This window comes from Pelophylax lessonae, assembly GCF_965119305.1.
Source record: "Pelophylax lessonae genome assembly, chromosome: 3".
Lineage (NCBI taxonomy): Eukaryota > Metazoa > Chordata > Amphibia > Anura > Ranidae > Pelophylax > Pelophylax lessonae.
Genome location: NC_138770.1, coordinates 678660447 through 678684087, shown reverse-complemented (window position 1 = coordinate 678684087; position 23641 = coordinate 678660447). Strand labels below are relative to the sequence as shown.

The following is a 23641-nucleotide window of genomic DNA, read 5'->3' as shown; positions in this document are numbered from 1 at the left end:
GGGGTATTGGTACTCTGTGGAGGGGGAGGGGTATTGGTACTCTGTGGAGGGGGAGGGGTGGGGTATTGGTACTCTATGGAGGGGGAGGGGTATTGGTACTCTGTGGAGGGGGAGGGGAGGGGTATTGGTACTCTGTGGAGGGGAGGGGTATCAGTACTCTGTGGAGGAGATGGGGAGGGGTATTGGTACTCTGTGGAGGGGGAGGGGTATTGGTACTCTGTGGAGGGGGGTGGGGCAGGGTATTGGTACTCTGTGGAGGGGGAGGGGTATCAGTACTCTGTGGAGGGGGAGGGGAGGGGTATTGGTACTCTGTGGAGGGGGAGGGGTATCAGTACTCTGTGGAGGGGGAGGGGTATTGGTACTCTGTGGAGGGGGAGGGGTATTGGTACTCTATGGAGGGGGAGGGGTATTGGTACTCTGTGGAGGGGGAGGGGTGGGGTATTGGTACTCTATGGAGGGGGAGGGGTATTGGTACTCTATGGAGGGGGAGGGGTATTGGTACTCTGTGGAGGGGGAGGGGAGGGGTATTGGTACTCTGTGGAGGGGAGGGGTATTGGTACTCTGTGGAGGAGGAGGGGTATTGGTACTCTGTGGAGGGGGAGGGGTATTGGTACTCTGTGGAGGGGGAGGGGAGGGGTATTAATACTCTGTGGAGGGGGAGGGGAGGGGTATTGGTACTCTGTGGAGGGGAGGGGTATTGGTACTCTGTGGAGGGGGAGGAGTATTGGTACTCTGTGGAGGGGAGGGGTATTGGTACTCTGTGGAGGGGGAGGGGTATTGGTACTCTGTGGAGGGGGAGGGGTATTGGTACTCTGTGGAGGGGGAGGGGAGGGGTATTGGTACTCTGTGGAGGGGGAGGGTATTGGTACTCTGTGGAGGGGGGGTATCAGTACTCTGTGGAGGGGGAGGGTATTGGTACTCTGTGGAGGGGGAGGGGTATCAGTACTCTGTGGAGGAGATGGGGAGGGGTATTGGTACTCTGTGGAGGGGGAGGGGTATTGGTACTCTGTGGAGGGGGGTGGGGCAGGGTATTGGTACTCTGTGGAGGGGGAGGGGTATCAGTACTCTGTGGAGGGGGAGGGGAGGGGTATTGGTACTCTGTGGAGGGGGAGGGGTATCAGTACTCTGTGGAGGGGGAGGGGTATTGGTACTCTGTGGAGGGGGAGGGGTATTGGTACTCTGTGGAGGGGGAGGGGTGGGGTATTGGTACTCTATGGAGGGGGAGGGGTATTGGTACTCTGTGGAGGGGGAGGGGAGGGGTATTGGTACTCTGTGGAGGGGAGGGGTATTGGTACTCTGTGGAGGAGGAGGGGTATTGGTACTCTGTGGAGGGGGAGGGGAGGGGTATTGGTACTCTGTGGAGGGGGAGGGGAGGGGTATTAATACTCTGTGGAGGGGGAGGGGAGGGGTATTGGTACTCTGTGGAGGGGAGGGGTATTGGTACTCTGTGGAGGGGGAGGGGTATTGGTACTTTGTGGAGGGGGAGGGGAGGGGTATTGGTACTCTGTGGAGGGGGAGGGGTATTGGTACTCTGTGGAGGGGGAGGGGTATTGGTACTCTGTGGAGGGGGAGGGGTATTGGTACTTTGTGGAGGGGGAGGGGTGGGGTATTGGTAATCTGTGGAGGGGGAGGGGTATTGGTACTCTGTGGAGGGGGAGGGGTATTGGTACTCTGTGGAGGGGGAGGGGTATTGGTACTCTGTGGAGGGGGAGGGGTATTGGTATTCTGTGGAGGGGGAGGGGTATTGGTACTCTGTGGAGGGGAGGGGCATCAATACTACGTGGAGGGGGAAGGGGCGGCGGAGTATTTGGTGCTCTGTGGAGGAGGAGGGTATAGTTGTAGTGACCCCGCCCACTGCTGACTCCCTTCCTGTAATGACCGCCCATTGCCTCTAATTACCGCGAACAAGGTCAGGCGGAGTCACGTGACTCCAGGCCCAGCCCCACCGCACAGGGATGGGCGTTCCTCCTCCCTGATGAGAGTCGCCAATGGGAAGCAGCGCGTGTCCTTCCGTCCCGCAGCTGTCACTCAGTGACTCCGCCCCCACATACCTGTCAATCACAGGCCGCGCCCCTCCTCTATGGTCTCCCTTGCCAGGTGAGTGAAGGTAGGCGTGTTCTGTGACGTCACTGGACGCGGACGGGAAGATGGCGGAGACTGCTGAGCTGGTCGGGCTGAGCGATGAGGAGGCGAACAAACTGTGCGGGGATCCGGAGCCCGTCACCAAGGTAACCGGGGGGGAATTTACTCCCCAACCCCCCCCCCCTCCTCTGACACTCATTGTTTGAATGTAATAATCGGTCATTTGTGCAGGAAAATTACTCAGAGCCCCCAAATATTCTCTCTCTATATATATATATATATATATATACACGCCGAGACCCGGGAATAACGGGGCGGGGGATGGTTTTTCAAACACTTTTTTTTTTATTTTTGGGGAAAAACTTTTTTTTTTTTTTAATTTTAAATTTTAATGCAAAAAAAACAAACCAACACACACAGAGTATATATATATATATATATATCTATTTCTGGTAAAATATAAAGATGACGTCACATAGAGTAATTAGATACCAAACATGACAATGGCGCAGACTCGGTGCAACCGCAACAAACGGCGCCCATTTCACTCTCCATGGGAGACGCTTTAAAAGTGTTTATAGGGGGAGCGTTGGGAGAATGACTGCCTGGGGCGGAGCGACGAAGGCGGCGTCTATACCTCCCAGGTGCGGGGCGGCGTCTATACCTCCCCAGGTGCGGGGCGGCGGCTATACCTCCCAGGTGCGGGGCGGCGGCTATACCTCCCAGGTGCGGGGCGGCGGCGGCTATACCTCCCAGGTGCGGGGCGGCGGCGGCTATACCTCCCAGGTGCGGGGCGGCGGCGGCTATACCTCCCAGGTGCGGGGCGGCGGCTATACCTCCCAGGTGCGGGGCGGCGGCGGCTATACCTCCCAGGTGCGGGGCGGCGGCGGCTATACCTCCCCAGGTGCCGGGCGGCGGCTATACCTCCCCAGGTGCGGGGCGGCGGCTATACCTCCCAGGTGCGGGGCGGCGGCTATACCTCCCCAGGTGCGGGGCGGCGGCTATACCTCCCCAGGTGCGGGGCGGCGGCTATACCTCCCAGGTGCGGGGCGGCGGCGGCTATACCTCCCAGGTGAGGGGCGGCGGCGGCTATACCTCCCAGGTGAGGGGCGGCGGCGGCTATACCTCCCAGGTGGGGGGCGGCTATACCTCCCAGGTGGGGGGCGGCTATACCTCCCAGGTGGGGGGCGGCTATACCTCCCAGGTGCGGGGCGGCGGCGGCGGCTATACCTCCCAGGTGCGGGGCGGCGGCTATACCTCCCCAGGTGCGGGGCGGCGGCTATACCTCCCAGGTGCGGGGCGGCGGCGGCTATACCTCCCAGGTGCGGGGCGGCGGCGGCTATACCTCCCAGGTGCGGGGCGGCGGCTATACCTCCCAGGTGCGGGGCGGCGGCGGCTATACCTCCCAGGTGCGGGGCGGCGGCGGCTATACCTCCCAGGTGCGGGGCGGCGGCGGCTATACCTCCCAGGTGCGGGGCGGCGGCGGCTATACCTCCCAGGTGCGGGGCGGCGGCGGCTATACCTCCCAGGTGCGGGGCGGCGGCGGCTATACCTCCCAGGTGCGGGGCGGCGGCGGCTATACCTCCCAGGTGCGGGGCGGCGGCGGCTATACCTCCCCAGGTGCGGGGCGGCGGCTATACCTCCCAGGTGCGGGGCGGCGGCGGCTATACCTCCCAGGTGCGGGGCGGCGGCGGCTATACCTCCCAGGTGAGGGGCGGCGGCGGCTATACCTCCCAGGTGGGGGGCGGCTATACCTCCCAGGTGGGGGGCGGCTATACCTCCCAGGTGCGGGGCGGCGGCGGCGGCTATACCTCCCAGGTGCGGGGCGGCGGCGGCTATACCTCCCAGGTGAGGGACGGCGGTGGCTATACCTCCCAGGTGAGGGGCGGCGGTGGCTATACCTCCCAGGTGCGGGGCGGCGGCGGCAGCTATACCTCCCAGGTGGGGGGCAGCTATACCTCCCAGGTGGGGGGCGGCTATACCTCCCAGGTGAGGGGCGGCGGTGGCTATACCTCCCAGGTGCGGGGCGGGGGCGGCGGCAGCAGCTATACCTCCCAGGTGAGGGGCGGCGGTGGCTATACCTCCCAGGTGCGGGGCGGGGGCGGCGGCAGCAGCTATACCTCCCAGGTGGGGGGCGGCGGCAGCAGCTATACCTCCCAGGTGGGGGGCGGCTATACCTCCCAGGTGAGGGACGGCGGCTGCGGCTATACCTCCCAGGTGGGGGACGGCGGCGGTGGCTATATGATGGCTTTGTATTCAATCCGGGAATAGGAAACATTGAAGGGCGTCCTACAGAGTGACTGACTGCCTGTGTTCACAGCGCCATCACTCAGCATGGGATGAGTGCCCATCTCTGTAGTACAGATGTAGTAGCAGCATAGTAACGGCTTATCAGTGTATAGCAGTGATGTAGTAGTGGTTGATTAGTAGCAGTATTGTAGCGGTTTAGTAATGTTCTCTGCAGCTTCTTCAGACCCTTTCACGTCTGTCACATGGGCTCAGGGTGAATCTGCTCTCTCAGGGTGCCAGTGGTGGAGCTGCCAATTCTGGTTTTCAATGGCAAATGCCAGTTGAGCTCCACAGTGTCAGGCAGTGAGCACAGCGCCCACTAGAGGACATCGGTCCCTCAGGTCACCCTCATGAAGTCTGTTTCTGATTGTTTGGTCAGAGACATTCACACCAGTGGCTGCTGGAGGTCATTTTGTAGGGCTCTGGCAGAGCTCATCCTGATCCTCCTTACACAAAGGAGCAGATACCGGTCCTGCTGATGGGTTAAGAACCTTCTACGGCCCTGTCCACCTCTCCTAGAGTAGCTGCCGGTCTCCTGGAATCTCCTCCATGCTCCTGAGACTGTGCTGGGAGACACAGCAAATCTTCTGTCAATGACACGTATTGATGAGCCGTCCTGGAGGAGTTGGACTGCCTGTGTAACCTCTATAGGGTCCAGGTATCTCCTCATACTACCAGTAGTGACACCGACCCCAGCCAAATGCAAAACTATTGAAAAACAGTCAGAAAAGATGAGTTGGGAAAAAAGTCAGTGGCGTCCAGCTGTAAAACCATTCCTGATTTGGAGGTCGTCTCATCTAGTGCACCAGTTTAATTTCATTAACACCAAAAGCAGCTGAAACTGATTAACCACTGGCCGACCACCTAACGTACTTTTACTGCAGCAATTCTGCCCCCTGTGCAAAATCATCTACCTGTACGTCATTTCATGCAGGGTCTCTAGAGGGCGTGGCTGGAGGGGGAACCAATCAGCGGTCTGTCTATATAAACAAGGCAAGATCGCCATTCTGATAGAAGAAAAGACCGAGATCTGTCTTTCCCTCAGTCAGAGCACCCCCCCCCCACAGTTAGAAAGCACCCCCTAGGGACACATTTAACCCTTTGATCACCCCTGATGTTAACCCCTTCCCTGCCAGTGTCATTAGTACAGTAACAGTGCATATTATTTAGCACTGATTACTGCAGTAATGTCAATGGTCCTCCCAAAAAAGTGTCGGGTGTTTAATTTGTCTGCTGCAGTGTAGCAGTCCCGCTATAAGTCGCTAAACATCGCCATTACTAGTAAAAAATATATATTTTTTTAAATTCTATAAAAATATCCCCTAGTTTGTAGACGCTATAACGTTTGTGCAAACCAATCAATATACATTTATTGGGATTTATTTTGTCAAAAACATGTAGCAGAATACAAATTAGCCTAAATTTATAAAGAAATTCGATTTTTTTTTTTTTTTTTTTGCTCTTTTTTTGTTTATAGCACAAAAAAATAAAAATCGCTCAAATACACCAAAAGAAAGCTCTATTTGTAGGAAAAAAGGACATCAATTTTATTTGGGTACAGTGTCGCAAAATACGCTTATTGGGATTTTTTTTTTACCAAAAATATGTAGCAGAATACAAATTGGCCTAAAATGATGAAAATTTTTGATTTTTAATTTTTTTTTTTTTTTTTATTGGGAATGTTCTATAGCAGAAAGTGAAAAATATTGTTTTTTTTGTTTCAGAATTGTTGCTTTTTTTTGTTTATAGTGTAAAAAATAAAAATTGCAGAGGTGATCAAATACCACCAAAAGAAATCTATATTTATGGGAAAAAAGGACATCAATTTTATTTGGGTACAGCGTCACACGACTGCGCAATTGTCAGTTAAAATAACGCAGTGCCGAATCGCAAAAAATGGCCTGGTCATTAAGGGGGCAAATCCTTCTGGGGGTTGAAGTTGTTAACAACCCCCTCTGCTACTTGAAGGGTAACTCCACTTTCGTGGGGGGGGAAAAAATGGCAAATACAGAAAAAACAATATAGCGTATACGATTGTGACACAAATCACATTGTAATTGAATGTTATTAAAAATTCCCTTTCCATTTCAATCTGCAGCTGTTGTAATTCTCTGAAATTGCAATACAATATGGCTGCCTGGAGCTGTTCTGTACACAGAATGTATACTGACCACACCCCCAGAAACATCATTTCCTGCTTGTGTGATTGGCTCACCAATTTTCCCAGAAGTCTGCACTAAGATACAAGTCAGATTTCTGGCATCCCCTGCAACAAAAATGTCATTTTTGGTGAGATCCTCCCAATAGGAACACGTCTAAAGGGATGCAGGACCAGCAGATTTCCTCATTAGAGCCCTGCAGCTGCCACAGCTGATAGATAATTATGAAACCACTCCCATTAGACCCACTCAGCACAGAGGAACAAACAATGATTTCTTCAGAATAACAAAAGATAGGAATCTGCAACAAAGTTTGTTATAATCCCTGCAATGTACAGAGATCACCCAGAGGGGAATGTTTTTTTTTTTTTTTTTCTCAACAAAAGTGGAATTACGCTTTACCTGACCAGATCTGACTGAGTAGATCAATTGTGAGGGGGGGTGATTCCCTGCACACAACTGACTGGGGGGGGGGGGGGGAATGATTCCCTGCACACAGCTGACTGGGGGGGGGGGGATGATTCCCTGCACACAGCTGACTTGGGGGGGGGGGGGGATGATTCCCTGCACACAGCTGACTGGGGGGGGGGGGGTGATTCCCTGCACACAGCTGACTGGGGGGGGGGGGTGATTCCCTGCACACAGCTGACTGGGGGGGGGGATGATTCCCTGCACACAGCTGACTGGGGGGGGGGGATGATTCCCTGCACACAACTGACTGGGGGGGGGGGGAATGATTCCCTGCACACAGCTGACTGGGGGGGGGGGGATGATTCCCTGCACACAACTGACTGGGGGGGGGGGGGGAATGATTCCCTGCACACAGCTGACTTGGGGGGGGGGGGAATGATTCCCTGCACACAGCTGACTTGGGGGGGGGGGGTGATTCCCTGCACACAGCTGACTGGGGGGGGGGGGGTGATTCCCTGCACACAGCTGACTGGGGGGGGGGATGATTCCCTGCACACAGCTGACTGGGGGGGGGTGATTCCCTGCACACAGCTGACTGGGGGGGGGTGATTCCCTGCACACAGCTGACTGGGGGGGGGATGATTCCCTGCACACAGCTGACTTGGGGGGGTGGGGGGAATGATTCCCTGCACACAGCTGACTTGGGGGGGGGGGGGGGGGATGATTCCCTGCACACAGCTGACTTGGGGGGGGGATGATTCCCTGCACACAGCTGACTGGGGGGGGGGGGGATGATTCCCTGCACACAGCTGACTTGGGGGGGGGATGATTCCCTGCACACAGCTGACTTGGGGGGGGGGGGGGGGTGATTCCCTGCTCACAGCTGACTTGGGGGGGTGGGGGAATGATTCCCTGCACACAGCTGACGGGGGGGGGGGGGATGATTCCCTGCACACAGCTGACTTGGGGGGGGGGGGGGGGTGATTCCCTGCACACAGCTGACTTGGGGGGGGGGGGGGATGATTCCCTGCACACAGCTGACTTGGGGGGGGGGGGGGGTGATTCCCTGCTCACAGCTGACTTGCTATAAGAAAGGCCGTCCCTCCCCTCCTATAATGACAGGTGAGGTGTTGGTAGGTCGCACCCAGCAGCACCATAATTACAGAGAACATTGTGAAATCTGTTCGCTTGCTGTGAGATTTGTCCTCGTTATTCAGAATACTTTATGAATCCCAAAGGGAAATGACTTGGATATATTTACATTCAAGAAGTCAACACAGAGATCACAACAATATAATTACCGATAACAGCAATTAATATCGCACTGTAATCAATCATACCTTCCTATTAACCACTTTACCACCGGAGGATTTTGCTGTCTTACGTCCAGGCCACTTTTTGCGATTCGGCGCTGTGCTACTTTAACTGACAATTGCGCGGTCGTGCGACGCCGTACCTAAACTAAAATTACGTCCTTTTTTCCCCACAAACAGAGCTTTCTTTTGGTGATATTTGATCATTTTTACTTGTTGCGCTATAAACAAAAGAGCGTAAATTTTGAAAACATAACAATATTTTCACTTTTTTTTATAGGAAATTCCCCCCAAAAAAATGTAAAAATCTAATTTTTTTAAAATTTTTGGCCAAAAATGTTTGGTAAAAAAAAATCACAATAAGCGTATTTTTGATTGGTTTGCGCAAAAGTTATTGCGTTTACTAACTAAGGGAAAGATTTTTGTCATTTTTATTTATTTTTTTTAACTAGTAATGGCGGCAATCTGCGATTCTCTTTTTTTGCAGGACTGCGACATTGCGGCGGACAGATCGGACCCTTGACTGACATTTTTGACACTTTTGGGGGGACCAGTGACATTACTACAGTAATCAATGCTATAAATATGCACTGTTACTGTAGCAATGACACTGGCAGGGAAGGGGTTAATTTTATTGGAGAGGGAGGGGTTAATGTATGCCTGGTGCTTACTGACGTGTGTGGGGGGAGGTGACTGAGTGACACAGGGACAGATCGCATGTTCAGCTATGCTGAACCCTGCAATCTGACCCTCCTGTCACTTAGGAGATCCGCCCGCTTTGTTTACACAAGTGGGCGGATCTCCAGACTCGATTCCCCGACGATTGGGGAAGACCAGCGGTGATCACCGCCTCTCCTCCCCTGGCCCGACTCCCGCTGTGACTGAATACAGCGGGAGCGAGCCTCACACAGGGGAGGAGTCCAGCGACGTAGGTCTAGGTCGCTGGACGGGAACGAGCCACTGTGCCGCAGTACAGCTCAGTGAGCGGTCGGCAAGTGGTTAACCACTTCCTGTCCAGTCTCTTGACAAATGACAGCTGGGTGGGACCTTCATTGTTCTGGGTGGACGTCAATTAGTGTCCTCCTGGAATACGCCTCGCGCATGCGCCACAGGCTGCACTGCAGCAGGAGAACTGCCCACTGGACGCAGCCAAGGACTCATCACTGTACCTTGCTGGTTCTATGTGATCACTGTGAGTGGAGCATCAGCGGAGCTGGGGGATTTACGACTGAGTGGGGCATCAGCGGAGCTGGGGGATTTACGACTGAGTGGGGCATCAGCGGAGCTGGGGGATTTACGACTGAGTGGGGCATCAGCGGAGCTGGGGGATTTTACGACTGAGTGGGGCATCGGCAGAGCTGGTGGTCACTACTGAGTGGAGGATGGGCAGACCTATGGGTCACTACTGAGTGGAGGATGGGCAGACCTATGGGTCACTACTGAGTGGAGGATGGGCAGACCTATGGGTCACTACTGAGTGGAGGATGGGCAGACTTATGGGTCACTACTGAGTGGGGGATGGGCAGAGCTGGGGGGTTTACTACTGAGTGGAGGATCGGCAGAGCTGGGGGGGGGGTTTACTACTGAGTGGGGGATCAGCATGGCTCAATAAAGAAACTGTCACAAAAAAAAAATCTCACATAACAGAATTTTTTGTCCCCTATGTAATGAAAAATAAAGTTTAGTGGGGGGAAAAAAATAACTAGTGACACATGATTAGTGTCCAAGCAGTAAGAGCCGGTTCACACTACCGCCACCAGAAAGTCGCCTCATAAGGGGCGACTTTCATCGCGACTTATATGATAGACGACTTTGTACGACTTTGTATTTGGCCAATCAGAATATGATGTGTTCCTCATTGCCCACCAAAAAAAAGTTCTTAAAAATTGTCGTTTTTGATAGAGTGCCAATTATTGAAAAAATGATTAAAAAAAAAAAGAGATTTCTTTGGATTTAGTGTCTGGGGGGGGGGGGGGTCTAAAAAGTGTACCTGTGAAGTTTCAGCTCTGTAGCATGTCCAGAACCAGAAAAAAAAGATAATTTTTCTTAGAATTTCAGTAGCGCAGGGATGGGGCTCCGCTCCTTTCACACCTGGGCGTTTTTGTTTCAGGCGTTTATTGGGCATTTTTTGGGCGTCTTTGGAGGCAGGCATGACATTTGAACTTCTGTATAGGGGTATATATACACACACACTTATATGTATTTTACACATACACATATATAGGTGTGAAAGGAGGGTAACACCATCCCTGCAAATTCATTAGCACAGGGATAGGGTTCCACTCCTTTCACACTTATGTATGTGTGTGTGTGTGTGTGTGTATATATATATATATATATATATACTCCTACACAGAAGTTCAGATGTCATGCCTGCCTCCAAAGACGTCCACAAAAAAAGCACGATAAACGCCTGAAACAAAAACGCCCAGGTGTGAAAGGAGCGGAGCCACAACCCTGCTCTAATAATAATTCTAAGAGAAACAATTTTCTTTTTTCTCTATAGCGGTCACCCTGCCATAGCAGTCAGTGTCAGTTCACCCTACACTACATTACGGTCACCCTGACACTTAACACTTTCCCTACAGAAACTAGATTTTTGAATCTAACTATAGTGGAATATAGTACCCTAACTACACTGCATATCCCTTTCCTCACACCAAGTGTCCACCAGTGCCACTCACACAGACCAGGCAGATATAATGGTATATAGGAACTGTAGGCATGGCTGCAATGTGGGGAATGCCTGGTTAATTTTCCTTCTTCTTCCTGGAAAGTCGGATCACAAGTCACTTCAAATAAGATAAGGATCTGACTTGGAGGCGACTCTCATTGAAGTCTATTGGCACAAGTCGGATACAAGTCCCCTCAATGTAGTACAGGAACCTTTTCTGAAGTCGGAGCGACTTCAGTAATGCCAATTAAGACGACTCTCATTCATTTACATGGGGTTTGTTATGTCAAGCGACCTGGGGCGACTTGAGGGCACACAAGTCGCCTGACAAGTCGCCGTAGTGTGAATGGAGTCTTAATCTCCCCTCCCCCACCTGTACACTCACCTATGGAAAATAGAGGGTACTGATGTTTGTCGCCTTTTCATGGGCATTCGCAAATTTTAAGGTTTGACATGTTGGGTATCCGTCTACTCGATGCAACCTTTTCTTATATATTTTACCAATTATTGGGTAATAACTCGCATTTGTATGCACTAAAAAAAAAAATTGTTATAAAAATGTTGTGCCTGATAAGTAATTTGTGACCGAAAATTATATATTTTACTTTACGCTCTGGCAGCAAAATGGTTAAATGTATGAGTGTTGCAAGAAAGTATTTTTATTTTTTTTATTTTTTACTTTACTTTTTTTTTTTACTTTTTTCTAGGGTTTTGTTTGCTTGTGACTGAAGTTCTACTTTAAGAATGTTTTGTATTCTTGTATAAAGCTTCGTCCTGAGCGATTCTCTTTATTGGCTGAAGTTGTGCTGTGAAGATTGCGGTGCAGCGTGACAGAACATGTATGACGGGTCGCCTTGTCCCGGGATTGTGCTGAGCTGTGTTTGGCTTCTTGGTTATGAGTGGGGGTTGGGATTTGTGTTATATCCTGAGGGGGAGGGGGGGGGGGGTTATAGAAGGTAACAGCTATTTCTGTGTCATGACCTTTCCCACCTTCATTCCTATTATTAGATTGTAAGCTCTTATGAGCAGAACCCTCCAATCTCGTATTTTAATAGTTAATGGGGGGGGGGGGACGAAGAAAATAAGTAATTTTCTAGCAAACAATACTGATTGTTACATGTGAACAAAAAGTGTCAGAAAAGGCCTGAAGTGAATAATAATACTAATACTATATTAATAATAATACTATAATAATAATACTAATACAATAATAATAATACTATAATAATAATACTAATACAATAATAATAATACTAATACTATAATAATAATAATAAAATAATACAATAATAATATAATATTTCTCTTGCAGGATTTCATGATGCAGCAGACCATGCTACGGATCAAGGACCCTCAGAAGTCCCTTCCGTTCTACACCCAGTGCCTGGGCATGACGTAAGTCCCTGAACTCTCCCTGTACTCTGTGTCATGGATGGAAGTTCATGCGGTGTAGCGGGGAGGTTGTACAGAAGTAGATCGGAATGTTCTCAGTGGATTGGCACCGCTGGATATGACTGCAGTGCTGATTCGTGTATTCAGATAGCAGGGGGAAGTCTCCTCGCTGTCAGAATACAATACCTCAGCCGGAGGTCCCCCCCCCCATCCCCATTGAGTGTGTATGTGGGGGAATTGAGTCTTTTCTAGTGGCGCACCGAAATGAAAATTCCGATATCAAAACCGAAAAATCAGGATGCACCTGGCCTAAAAACCAAAACAGGGGAAAAAAAGTACATTTAATGTAGCTGGCATTTTTGCGTTGAAGCCAGTGGGGTCATGGTTTTGCATTTAAGTCAGCGGGGGCGTGGTTTTGAGTTTAAATCAGGGGGGCGTGGTTTTGCATTGAGGTCAGTGGGTTGTGGTTTTGCTTTGAGGTCAGTGGGTTGTGGTTTTGCTTTGAGGTCAGTGGGGCGTGGTTTTGCATTGAGGTCAGTGGGGTGTGGTTTTGCATTGAGGTCAGTGGGGTGTGGTTTTGCTTTGAGGTCAGTGGGGTGTGGTTTTTGCACTGAGGCCAGTGGGGTGTGGTTTTGCATTGAGGTCAGTGGGGCGTTGTTTTGCATTGAGGCCAGTGGGGGGTGGTTTTGCATTGAGGCCAGTGGGGGGTGGTTTTGCATTGAGGTCAGTGGGGCGTGGTTTTGCATTGAGGCCAGTGGGGGGTGGTTTTGCATTGAGGCCAGTGGGGGGTGGTTTTTGCATTGAGGTCAGTGGGGCGCGGTTTTGCATTGAGGCCAGTGGGGCGCGGTTTTGCATTGAGGCCAGTGGGTGCGGTTTTGCATTGAGGCCAGTGGGGCGCGGTTTTGCATTGAGGCCAGTGGGACGCGGTTTTGCATTGAGGCCAGTGGGACGCGGTTTTGCATTGAGGCCAGTGGGACGCGGTTTTGCATTGAGGCCAGTGGGACGCGGTTTTGCATTGAGGCCAGTGGGACGCGGTTTTGCATTGAGGCCAGTGGGACGCGGTTTTGCATTGAGGCCAGTGGGACGCGGTTTTGCATTGAGGCCAGTGGGACGCGGTTTTGCATTGAGGCCAGTGGGACGCGGTTTTGCATTGAGGCCAGTGGGACGCGGTTTTGCATTGAGGCCAGTGGGGCGCGGTTTTGCATTGAAGTCAGCTGGGAGCAGCATATCCATTATTGGCTCCTTTATTTTGGATTGGCAAAACGCCTATAACTCTATTTTCGGTCAATATTTTTGGTGGCCAATAGATCTGTGCATTCCTAGTCTTCTTTTTTTTTTTTTTTTTTTGGGGGGGGGGGGGTGTTTTTTGTTAAACCCACTGGTTGAGTGAAAATAAAACAAGACTTGTGTATGGGCTGCTTTAGGCGGAGGAGGAGGAGGAATGTACACACTGATGACGGAGAATTTATGTCAGCAGGTACTGCGGTGTTCAGCAACCCATGTAGGGGTGCCAAGATTCACCATCACTGCCTTAACCACTTGCTGACCGCTCACTGGAGCTCTACTGTGGCAAAGTGGCTCGTTCCCGTCCAGCGATGTAGACCTACGTCGCTGGACTCCTCCCCTTGTGGGCGGCACTTGCGCGCCGCCGGAGGCTCGCTCCTGCTGTATTCATTCGCAGCGGGAGTCGGGCCAGGGGAGGAGCGGCGGTGATCACCGCCACTGCTCTTCCCCGATCATCGGGGAATCGAGTGTAGAGATCCGCCTGCTTGTGTAAACAGAGCGGGCGGATCTCCTAAGTGACAGGCAGGGACAGATAGCATGGTTCAGCACAGCTGAACCTGCGATCTGTCCTTGTGTCAGTCACCTCCCCCCCTACACGTCAGTAAGCACCAGGCATACATTAACCCCTCCCTCTCCAATAAAATTAACCCCTTCCCTGCCAGTGTCATTTTTACAGTAACAGTGCATATGTATAGCACTGATTACTGTAGTAATGTCACTGGTCCCCCCAAAAGTGTCAAAAATGTCAGTCAGGGGTCCGATCTGTCCGCCACAATGTCACAGTCCCGCAAAAAAATCGCAGATCGCCGCCATTACTAGTAAAAAAAAAAAAAACACCAAAAATTACAGAAATCTTTACCTTAGTTAGTAAACGCAATAACTTTGTGCGCAAACCAATCAAAATACGTTTTTTTTTTTTTTTTCTCCAAACATAGGTAGCAGAAAACAAAAATTTTGATTTTTATATTTTTTTGGGGGGGAATTTCATATAAAAAAAAATGTGAAAAATATTATTTTTTCAAAATGTACGCATTTTTTTGTTTATAGCGCAAAAAATAAAAATCGCACAGGTGATCAAATACCACCAAAAGAAAGCTCTGTTTGTGGGGAAAAAAGGACGTAAATTTCGTTTGGGTATGGCGTCGCATGACCGTGCAATTGTCAGTTAAAGTCGCACAGCACCGAATCGCAAAAAGTGGCCTGGACGTAAGACAGCAAAATTCTCCGGTGGTAAAGGGGTTAAAGGATCTCAGGACCTGGGTATGGGTTGCTGAACACACAGCAGTACCTGCTGAGAGAAAATGCTTCCTTATCAGTGTGTACATTCCTCCTCCTCCTCCTCCTTCCTCCTCCTCCTTCCTCCTCCTCCTCCTCCTCCTCCTCCTCCTCCACACCTTTATGTGGTCAAAGTCCAATGCTGCACCACACAAGGTCATACAATAGTCTGTAGTACACAATGTCCTGCACTCCTATGTGTGTACAGTGCTCTGTAGAGGGGTGACCGGCGTTTAACTGCAATGAAAACACTCAGGTCATTGCTAGGACATTGGGGGAGATTTACTAAAACTGGAGAGGGCAAAATCTGGTGCAGCTCTGCATGGGAGCCAATCAGCTTCTTCAATTAACCACATTAAGGCCGCACATTTACTGCAGCAGGCAGCCTCTCCTGCGCGAACTGGTGTAACCGTACGTCGGACGCGCACGTGGTGCTGGGGGGCGAGCGCGTACGCCACCCCCACTAATCAACGGGCATGCCGATGCACGGGGCCAGCGGCCGCGGTCTTACCCCGCTGAGAGAGAATGGTCAGTTGTTGTAAACACAGCCGACCGTTCTTCTCTCTGGAATGATCACAGAGCACCTGTGATCCTTCTATATAGGAACACAGGTCTCTATGGTCATTTCACAAGCTCCGCCCCCATACAGTTAGAATCACTCCCCTAGGCTCACATTTAAATCCTTTGATCACCACTAGGTTAACCCCTATCCTGCCAGTTTTCAATAGTGTTCTCTCAGGAATCAATACAGAGCTCTTGTGTTCCTACTATTTAGGTCAGGGGGTCTTCAAACTATGGCCCTCCAGTTGCTCAGGAACTACAATTCCCATCGTGCCTTGTCCAGAAGTGGTTAAGCTTTGACAACAACCCTGAAAACTGGGAGCGATGAGTAGTTTGTCACTTCCCATCCCGGTCCTTTGTATACCTGGCCACCAGCGGCCAGAGAAGCAGCCAATCAGACCGATCTGTGTGTGATCGGCTGTATGGGAGGCCAGAGGAGAGATTTGGGGTCTAATAGACCCCCAAATCTCTCCATAAAGTGGATCTATCTTGGCCCATGCTATCACAAGGGATGTTGTTCATCCCTTGTGATAGCAATAAAGTTGGTGCAAAAAAGTGTGAAAAAAAAAAATTAAAGCGCCCCTGTCCCACCATCCTTACGCGCCAATGCGAACACACACGTTACTCCTGCAAGCATATGTAAGCGGCAATCGCATCACACATGTGAGGTATTGTCACAAACGTCAGAGCGAGAGCAATAATTCCAGCACCAGACCTCCTGTGCCACTCTAAACTGGTAACTTTTGAAGGTGTTTAAGCATCGCCTATGGAGAATTTTAAGCACCGTAGTTTGGCGCCATTCCATGGGCAGACACGTTTTTAAAGCTTGACATGTTTGGTATCTATTTACCTCTTGTAACATCATCTTTCGTATTTTAAAAAAATGATCTAACTTTACGATTTTTTTTTTTTTAATTCATGAAAGTGTTTTTTTTCCAAAGAAATTGCGTTTAAAAAAAAAAACGCTGCGCAAATACTGTGTGACATAAAAAAATTGCAACACCCACCATTGTATCCTCTAGGGACTCTGCTAAAAATGTGTGTGTGTGTGTGTGTGTGTGTGTGTGTGTGTGTGTGTGTGTGTGTGATATATATATATATTACACATATATATATATATATATATATATATATATATATATATATATATATATATATATATATATATATATATATATATATATATATATATATACACACACACACATACAGTGGGTACGGAAAGTATTCAGACCCCCTTAAATTTTTCACTCTTTGTTATATTGCAGCCATTTGCTAAAATCATTTAAGTTCATTCTTCTTCCTCATGAATGTACACATAGCACCCCATACTGACAGAAAAACACAGAATTGTTGACATTGTTGCAGATTTATTAAAAAAGAAAAACTGAAATATCACATGGTCCTAAGTATTCAGACCCTTTGCTGTGACACTCATATATTTAACTCAGGTGCTTTCCATTTCTTCTGATCATCCTTGAGATGGTTCTACACCTTCATTTGAGTCCAGCTGTGTTTGATTATACTGATTGGACTTGATTAGGAAAGCCACACACCTGTCTATATAAGACCTTCCAGATCACAATGCATGTCAGAGCAAATGAGAATCATGAGGTCAAAGGAACTGCCTGAAGAGCTCAGAGACAGAATTGTGGCAAGGCACAGATCTGGCCAAGGTTACAAAAAGATTTCTGCTGCACTTAAGGTTCCTAAGAGCACAGTGGCCTCCATAATCCTGAAATGGAAGACGTTTGGGACGACCAGAACCCTTCCTAGAGCTGGCCGTCCGGCCAAACTGAGCTATGGGGGGAGAAGAGCCTTGGTGAGAGAGCTAAAGAAGAACCCAAAGATCACTGTGGCTGAGCTCCAGAGATGCAGTCAGGAGATGGGAGAAAGTTGTAGAAAGTCAACCATCACTGCAGCCCTCCACCAGTCGGGGCTTTATGGCAGAGTGGCCCGACGGAAGCCTCTCCTCAGTGTAAGACACATGAAAGCCCACATGGAGTTTGCTAAAAAACACCTGAAGGACTCCAAGATGGTGAGAAATAAGATTCTCTGGTCTGATGAGACCAAAATAGAACTTTTTGGCCTTAATTCTAAGCAGTATGTGTGGAGAAAACCAGGCACTGCTCATCACCTGTCCAATACAGTCCCAACAGTGAAGCATGGTGGTGGCAGCATCATGCTGTGGGGGTGTTTTTCAGCTGCAGGGACAGGACGACTGGTTGCAATCGAGGGAAAGATGAATGCGGCCAAGTACAGGGATATCCTGGACAAAAACCTTCTCCAGAGTGCTCTGGACCTCAGACTGGGCCGAAGGTTTACCTTCCAACAAGACAATGACCCTAAGCACACAGCTAAAATAACGAAGGAGTGGCTTCACAACAACTCCGTGACTGTTCTTGAATGGCCCAGCCAGAGCCCTGACTTAAACCCAATTGAGCATCTCTGGAGAGACCTAAAAATGGCTGTCCACCAACGTTTACCATCCAACCTGACAGAACTGGAGAGGATCTGCAAGGAGGAATGGCAGAGGATCCCCAAATCCAGGTGTGAAAGACTTGTTGCATCTTTCCCAAAAAGACTCCTGGCTGTATTAGATCAAAAGGGGGCTTCTACTAAATACTGAGCAAAGGGTCTGAATACTTAGGACCATGTGATATTTCAGTTTTTCTTTTTTAATAAATCTGCAACAATGTCAACAATTCTGTGTTTTTCTGTCAGTATGGGGTGCTATGTGTACATTCATGAGGAAGAAGAATGAACTTAAATGATTTCAGCAAATGGCTGCAATATAACAAAGAGTGACAAATTTAAGGGGGTCTGAATACTTTCCGTACCCACTGTGTATATATATACACACACACACACACACACACATATATATATCTCCACACTCGATTCCCCGCTCCCCTGGCCCGACTCCCGCTGTGACTGAATACAGCGGGAGCGAGCCTCCGGCGCCGCGCGCGCGCCGCCAAGAAAGGGGATTGTCTGACGACGTAGTACTACATCGTCAGACGATAACGAGCCACTTTGCCGCAGTAGTACTAGACGTGTCCCAGAAGATAGCAGGGAGGGGGGGGGAGAGAAGTTCCACTCAAACTGCCTAGGTTGCCCTAGCGGAAGTGGGAGCGGGGTACCTGTCAACTAGGTACCCGCTCCCCCCTCCCCAAAAAAAAAGACATGCCAAATGTGGCATGTCAGGGGGCCTTAAAGCTAAAACTTTTGAGTGGAAGTCCGCTTTAATGTAGAAGACCGAATAATAGAAGCATGAGCATAGATATAGAGGATTGTATGTAAATTATATGATCCAACTCGCAGGACAATTTTTTTTTTTTTTGAAGAAATAATTGAATTCCTTTTTTTTTTTTTTTTTTCCCCCCCCGACAGTCTCCTCCAGAAGCTGGATTTCCCTTCTATGAAATTCTCCCTCTATTTCATGGGCTATGAGGACAAGAAGGACATCCCAGAAGACATCAAGGAGAGGACGGCCTGGACCTTCTCCCGGAAAGCCACCCTGGAGCTCACACAGTGAGTAGAACATCGTCATCATCTGTCCTTTATTTACAGGCCTGACCCAATGAGCTGTTAGAAACGTGCCTGTTACTCCTTTTTTTTTTTTTTTTTTTTCTAATTTCGCAATTTCAGTGAATAATTTTGTAGAAGGAGGGAGACTTCCTGGTCCGCTTCCTGAATTGTACCCCAGAGAAAAGGCTTCTGGGTAGTTGCCATGGCAGCAAAACTTTTATATTTTAATAAATACTGGGCTGCATTCATCTTATACCTGCTTAGAGTTCAACTTTAAAGTGAAAAATAATAATAAAGAAAAAAAAAGACATAAAATACAGTCTGTCCCTGGAATTATAATGGGTGTTAGGGTTGCGCTGTCCTTAACCACTTAAGCCCCGGAAGATTTTACCCCCTTCCTGACCAGGGCCTATGTTGCGTTTCGGCACTGCGTGACTTTAACGGACAATTGTGACGTCGTGCGACGCTGTATACGAACAAAATTTACATCCTTTTTTCCCCACAAACACAGCTTTCTTTTGGTGGTATTTGATCACCTGTGCGATTTTTTGATCATGCGCTATAAACAAAAAAAGAGCGACAATTTTGCAAAAATAACAATATTTTTCACATTTTTTTTATATGAAAAAAAAAATGTAAAAATCAAAATGTTAACTTTTTCGGCCAATTTGTTTTCGGCTACATATGTTTGGTAAAAAAAAAATCGCGAAAAGCGTATTTTGATTGGTTTGCACAAAAGTTATTGCGTTTACTAACAAAGGGAAAGATTTGTGTAATTTTTTTTGTTTTTTTTTTTTAACGAGTAATGGCGGCGATTTTTTTTTGCGGGACTGCGACATTGCGGCGGACAGATTGGACCCTTGACTGACATTTGTGACACTTTTGGGGGTACCAGTGACATTACTACAGTAATCAGTGCTATACATATGCACTGTTACTGTAAAATGACACTGGCAGTGAAGGGGTTAACTTTTTTTGAGAGGGAGGGGTTATGTGTGTCCCTAGGGGCGTGATTCTAACTGTGATTGGCTGTGGCTTGAGCTGTAGGAACAGTGATCAACGGTCCTACATAGTAGAACTGTATGATCAGTGTTTCTACACAGGGGAGAATGACAGACGGCTTGTTTACATTAGCCACCTGCCTTTCTCCTGCTCGAACGGACGATCGCGAGTGACCGGCGGACATCTGGTCCGCCGGTCACACGCGCAGGGTGGTCCGTGACCGCGCGGGAGCGCGCCTCCAGCGGCGCGTGCTCGCTCCCTAGACCCTCACAGGCTAGCGACGTAGCCCTACGTTACTCTGCCTGTGAGGGGCTGACCGCCGCCGTAAATAGTCATGCGGCGGTCGTCAAGCGGTTAAAGAGTAACTCCACTTTTGTTGAGATAAAAACATTCCCCTCTGGGTGATCTCTGTACATTGCAGGGATTGTAACAAACTTTGTTGCAGATTTCTACCTTTTGTTATTCTGAAGAAATCATTGTTTGTTCCTCTGTGCTGAGTGGGTCTAATGGGAGGGGTTTCATAATTATCAATCAGCTGTGGCAGCTGCAGGGCTCTGAGGAAATCTGCTGGGCCTGCATCCCTTTAGATGTGTTCCTATTGGGAGTATTTTATCAAAAATGACATTTATGTTGCAGGGGATGCCAGAAATCTGACTTGTATCTTAGTGCAGACTTCTGGGAAAATTGGTGAGCCAATCACACAAGCAGGAAATGATGTTTCTGGGGGTGTGGTCAGTATACATTCTGTGTAAGAGCAGCTCCAGGCGGCCATATTGCATTGCAATTTCAGAAAATACAACAGCTGCAGCATGAAAAGGAAAGGTCATTTTTAATAACATTCAATTACAATATGATTTGTGTCACAATTGTATACGCTATATTGTTTTTTTTTCTTTATTTGCAACTTTTTTTTTCCCCTACGAAAGTGGAGCTACCCTTTAAAGTGCGAAATAAAATATGGTACCTTGATTAATCAAGTGCAAAAACACATGGAATTTATATTGCGCTGCCAAAGTGGAGATCGCACTATCGCATGGTGCATTTTGTAGATGTGTTTTTTTTTTTCTTTTTTGCACTTTGTTCTGATGATGGCTATCAAATATTTCTATGTGATTTTGCACTATATTGATTAAGGTATCATATTTTATTGATCACTTTGGCATGTTTTTTTGCACTTGGCTAATCAAGGTACCATATTTTATTTAGCACTTTAACCACTTGCCGACCAGCCACTGCAGTTATATCACGGCAGGTCAGCAGGTTCATGTGAATCGCTGTACCTGTACTGCGGTCTGCGGGAGCAATCCTGGAGGCGCGCACACGCCCACTAGCCAGCAAGGAAGCTGATCCACGGGGCTGGCACCGGCGATGGCTGCTGGGACACCGGCGATGGCTGCCGGGACACCCGCGATCGCTCCCTGTGAAGAGAGAACGGCGGTCTGCTGTTGTAAACACTTTAGACCGTTCTCCTTTATTTGGGTACAGCGTTGCACAACCGCGCAGTTGTCAGTTAAAGTAACGCAGCGCCGAATTGCAAAAAATGGCCTGGTCATTAAGGGGGAAATCCTTTTGGTCAAGAAGTGGTTACATTAAAAGCATCCTGCTCATAACGATATCAACGTCACTACTGCAAACCTCCGCTTACGCCCTACGCGTTACGTCACGTGACTTCTTCCACCTATACAGTTTATTGGAGATTACACTATCGCACGGTGCATTTTATAGTTTTTTTTTTTTTTGCACTTTGTTCTGATGGCTATGAAATGTTTAAAATATGTGATTTTGCACTATATTGATTAAGGTATCCTATTTTATTGATCACTTTGGCTGCACAATTTTAAATTCCATGTGTTTTTGTACTTGACTAATCAAGGTACCATATTTTATTTAGCAGCGCAACACTAACGCCCATTATTTGCCCATTGTAACAGCTGAGGATAAGCATTAAAGTGTTAGCAGAAGCCCCCACTGGTTGTTTGTTGTATGATTTATTCATTCACATATCCTCTTTATATGCACACTGATAGTGCAAGAAACTTACACATTTATTTACAGACTGTCCCTGGATTTACCCCCGCAGTCTACTTTTCTGAGTCCCCGTTTTATGGTTTTATTATGTTCCGAGATGGGCTGTAAGATTGCATTTGGCAGATCTCTCCCCTTGGAATGGACCAGCCAGGCAGCTCACCCACCCCAAGTCCCGCATTCTTTTTTCCCCTCTGCATTCTTCTGATTGGTCCCTTCCTCTCCATGTCTGTAATGAGGTGGGAATTGTTCTCCGGGGAGCTGTAGACGTTGTTTTTCATGGGCGCTGTACAGTATTGGAAGGGGAATAGAATAATGAGGAAAGGAGCGGTGGGCGAGGTTGAAGAAAAGAAAACAAAATAGGTCATTATTAGGAATCCTGTTCTGGAGAAAAAAAGATTAGAATTATTAACCAAGGGGCATTCAACAAGGTTAGAGCTGAACTCGAGAGGAAGGAAAAATCCCCTCCTTCCGCACTGCAAGGGTTAAATGCTTGTTTAGATCTAAAGCAGTGATCTCTAAACTGTGACCCCCGGGCCAGATGTGGCCCTTTGCTTGCCTTCTTTTGGTTCCTGGGGCACTATTCCTCCCACTGACACCAACCATGGGGCACTATTCCTCCCACTGACACCAACCATGGGGCACTATTCCTTGCACTGATACCAATGATGGGGCGATATTCCTCCCACTGACTCCCACGATGGGGCACTATTCCTCCCACTGACACCAATGACGGGCCACTATTCCTCCCACCGACACCAATGACGGGCCACTATTCCTCCCACCGACACCAATGACGGGCCACTATTACTCCCACTGACACCAATGACGGGCCACTATTCCTCCCACTGACACCAATGATGGGGCACTATTCCTCCCACTGACACCAATGATGGGGCACTATTCCTCCCACTGACACCAATGACGGGCCACTATTCCTCCCACCGACACCAATGACGGGCCACTATTCCTCCCACCGACACCAATGACGGGCCACTATTACTCCCACTGACACCAATGACGGGCCACTATTCCTCCCACTGACACCAATGATGGGGCACTATTCCTCCCACTGACACCAATGATGGGACACTATTCCTCCCACTGACACCAATGACGGGCCACTATTCCTCCCACCGACACCAATGACGGGCCACTATTACTCCCACTGACACCAATGACGGGCCACTATTACTCCCACTGACACCAATGACGGGCCACTATTCCTCCCGCTGACACCAATGATGGGGCACTATTCTTCCCACTGACACCAAAGATGGGACACTATTCCTTCCACTGACACCAATGATGGGGCACTATTCCTCCAACTGACATCAATGATGGGGCACTATTCCCCCCCACTGACACCAATGATGGGGCACTATTCCTTCCACTGACACCAATGATGGGGCACTATTCCTCCAACTGACATCAATGATGGGGCACTATTCCTCCCACTCAAACTAAATAATCATAACTTTATAATCGGATACAGCAGACCAATTTTTTTTCCCTATTGGGATGAAGGTTTTCCATAAAAGCTGATCATTGTAAGCACCCCTGTCAGTGTTAAATGCTTTGTCTTTGCAAACTGATACATCTGGAGGAGAGCTTGTTCTTTTGAAAAACAGACTTACTGGCTG

At 48.9% G+C, this 23641-nt stretch overlaps 1 protein-coding gene across 1 annotated transcript in view; it reads left to right on the top strand.

The window, feature by feature from the left end:
- The first annotated feature begins 2098 nt into the window (after positions 1-2098).
- GLO1 (glyoxalase I) overlaps positions 2099-23641 on the top strand; it is a 40940-nt gene continuing 19397 nt past the window's right edge. Inside the window, exons 1-3 of the mRNA XM_082251513.1 lie at positions 2099-2228; positions 12241-12323; positions 18834-18974. Coding sequence (XP_082107639.1) covers positions 2148-2228; positions 12241-12323; positions 18834-18974 — 305 coding nt within the window. The 5' untranslated portion in view covers positions 2099-2147. The remainder of the gene's footprint in view (positions 2229-12240; positions 12324-18833; positions 18975-23641) is intronic.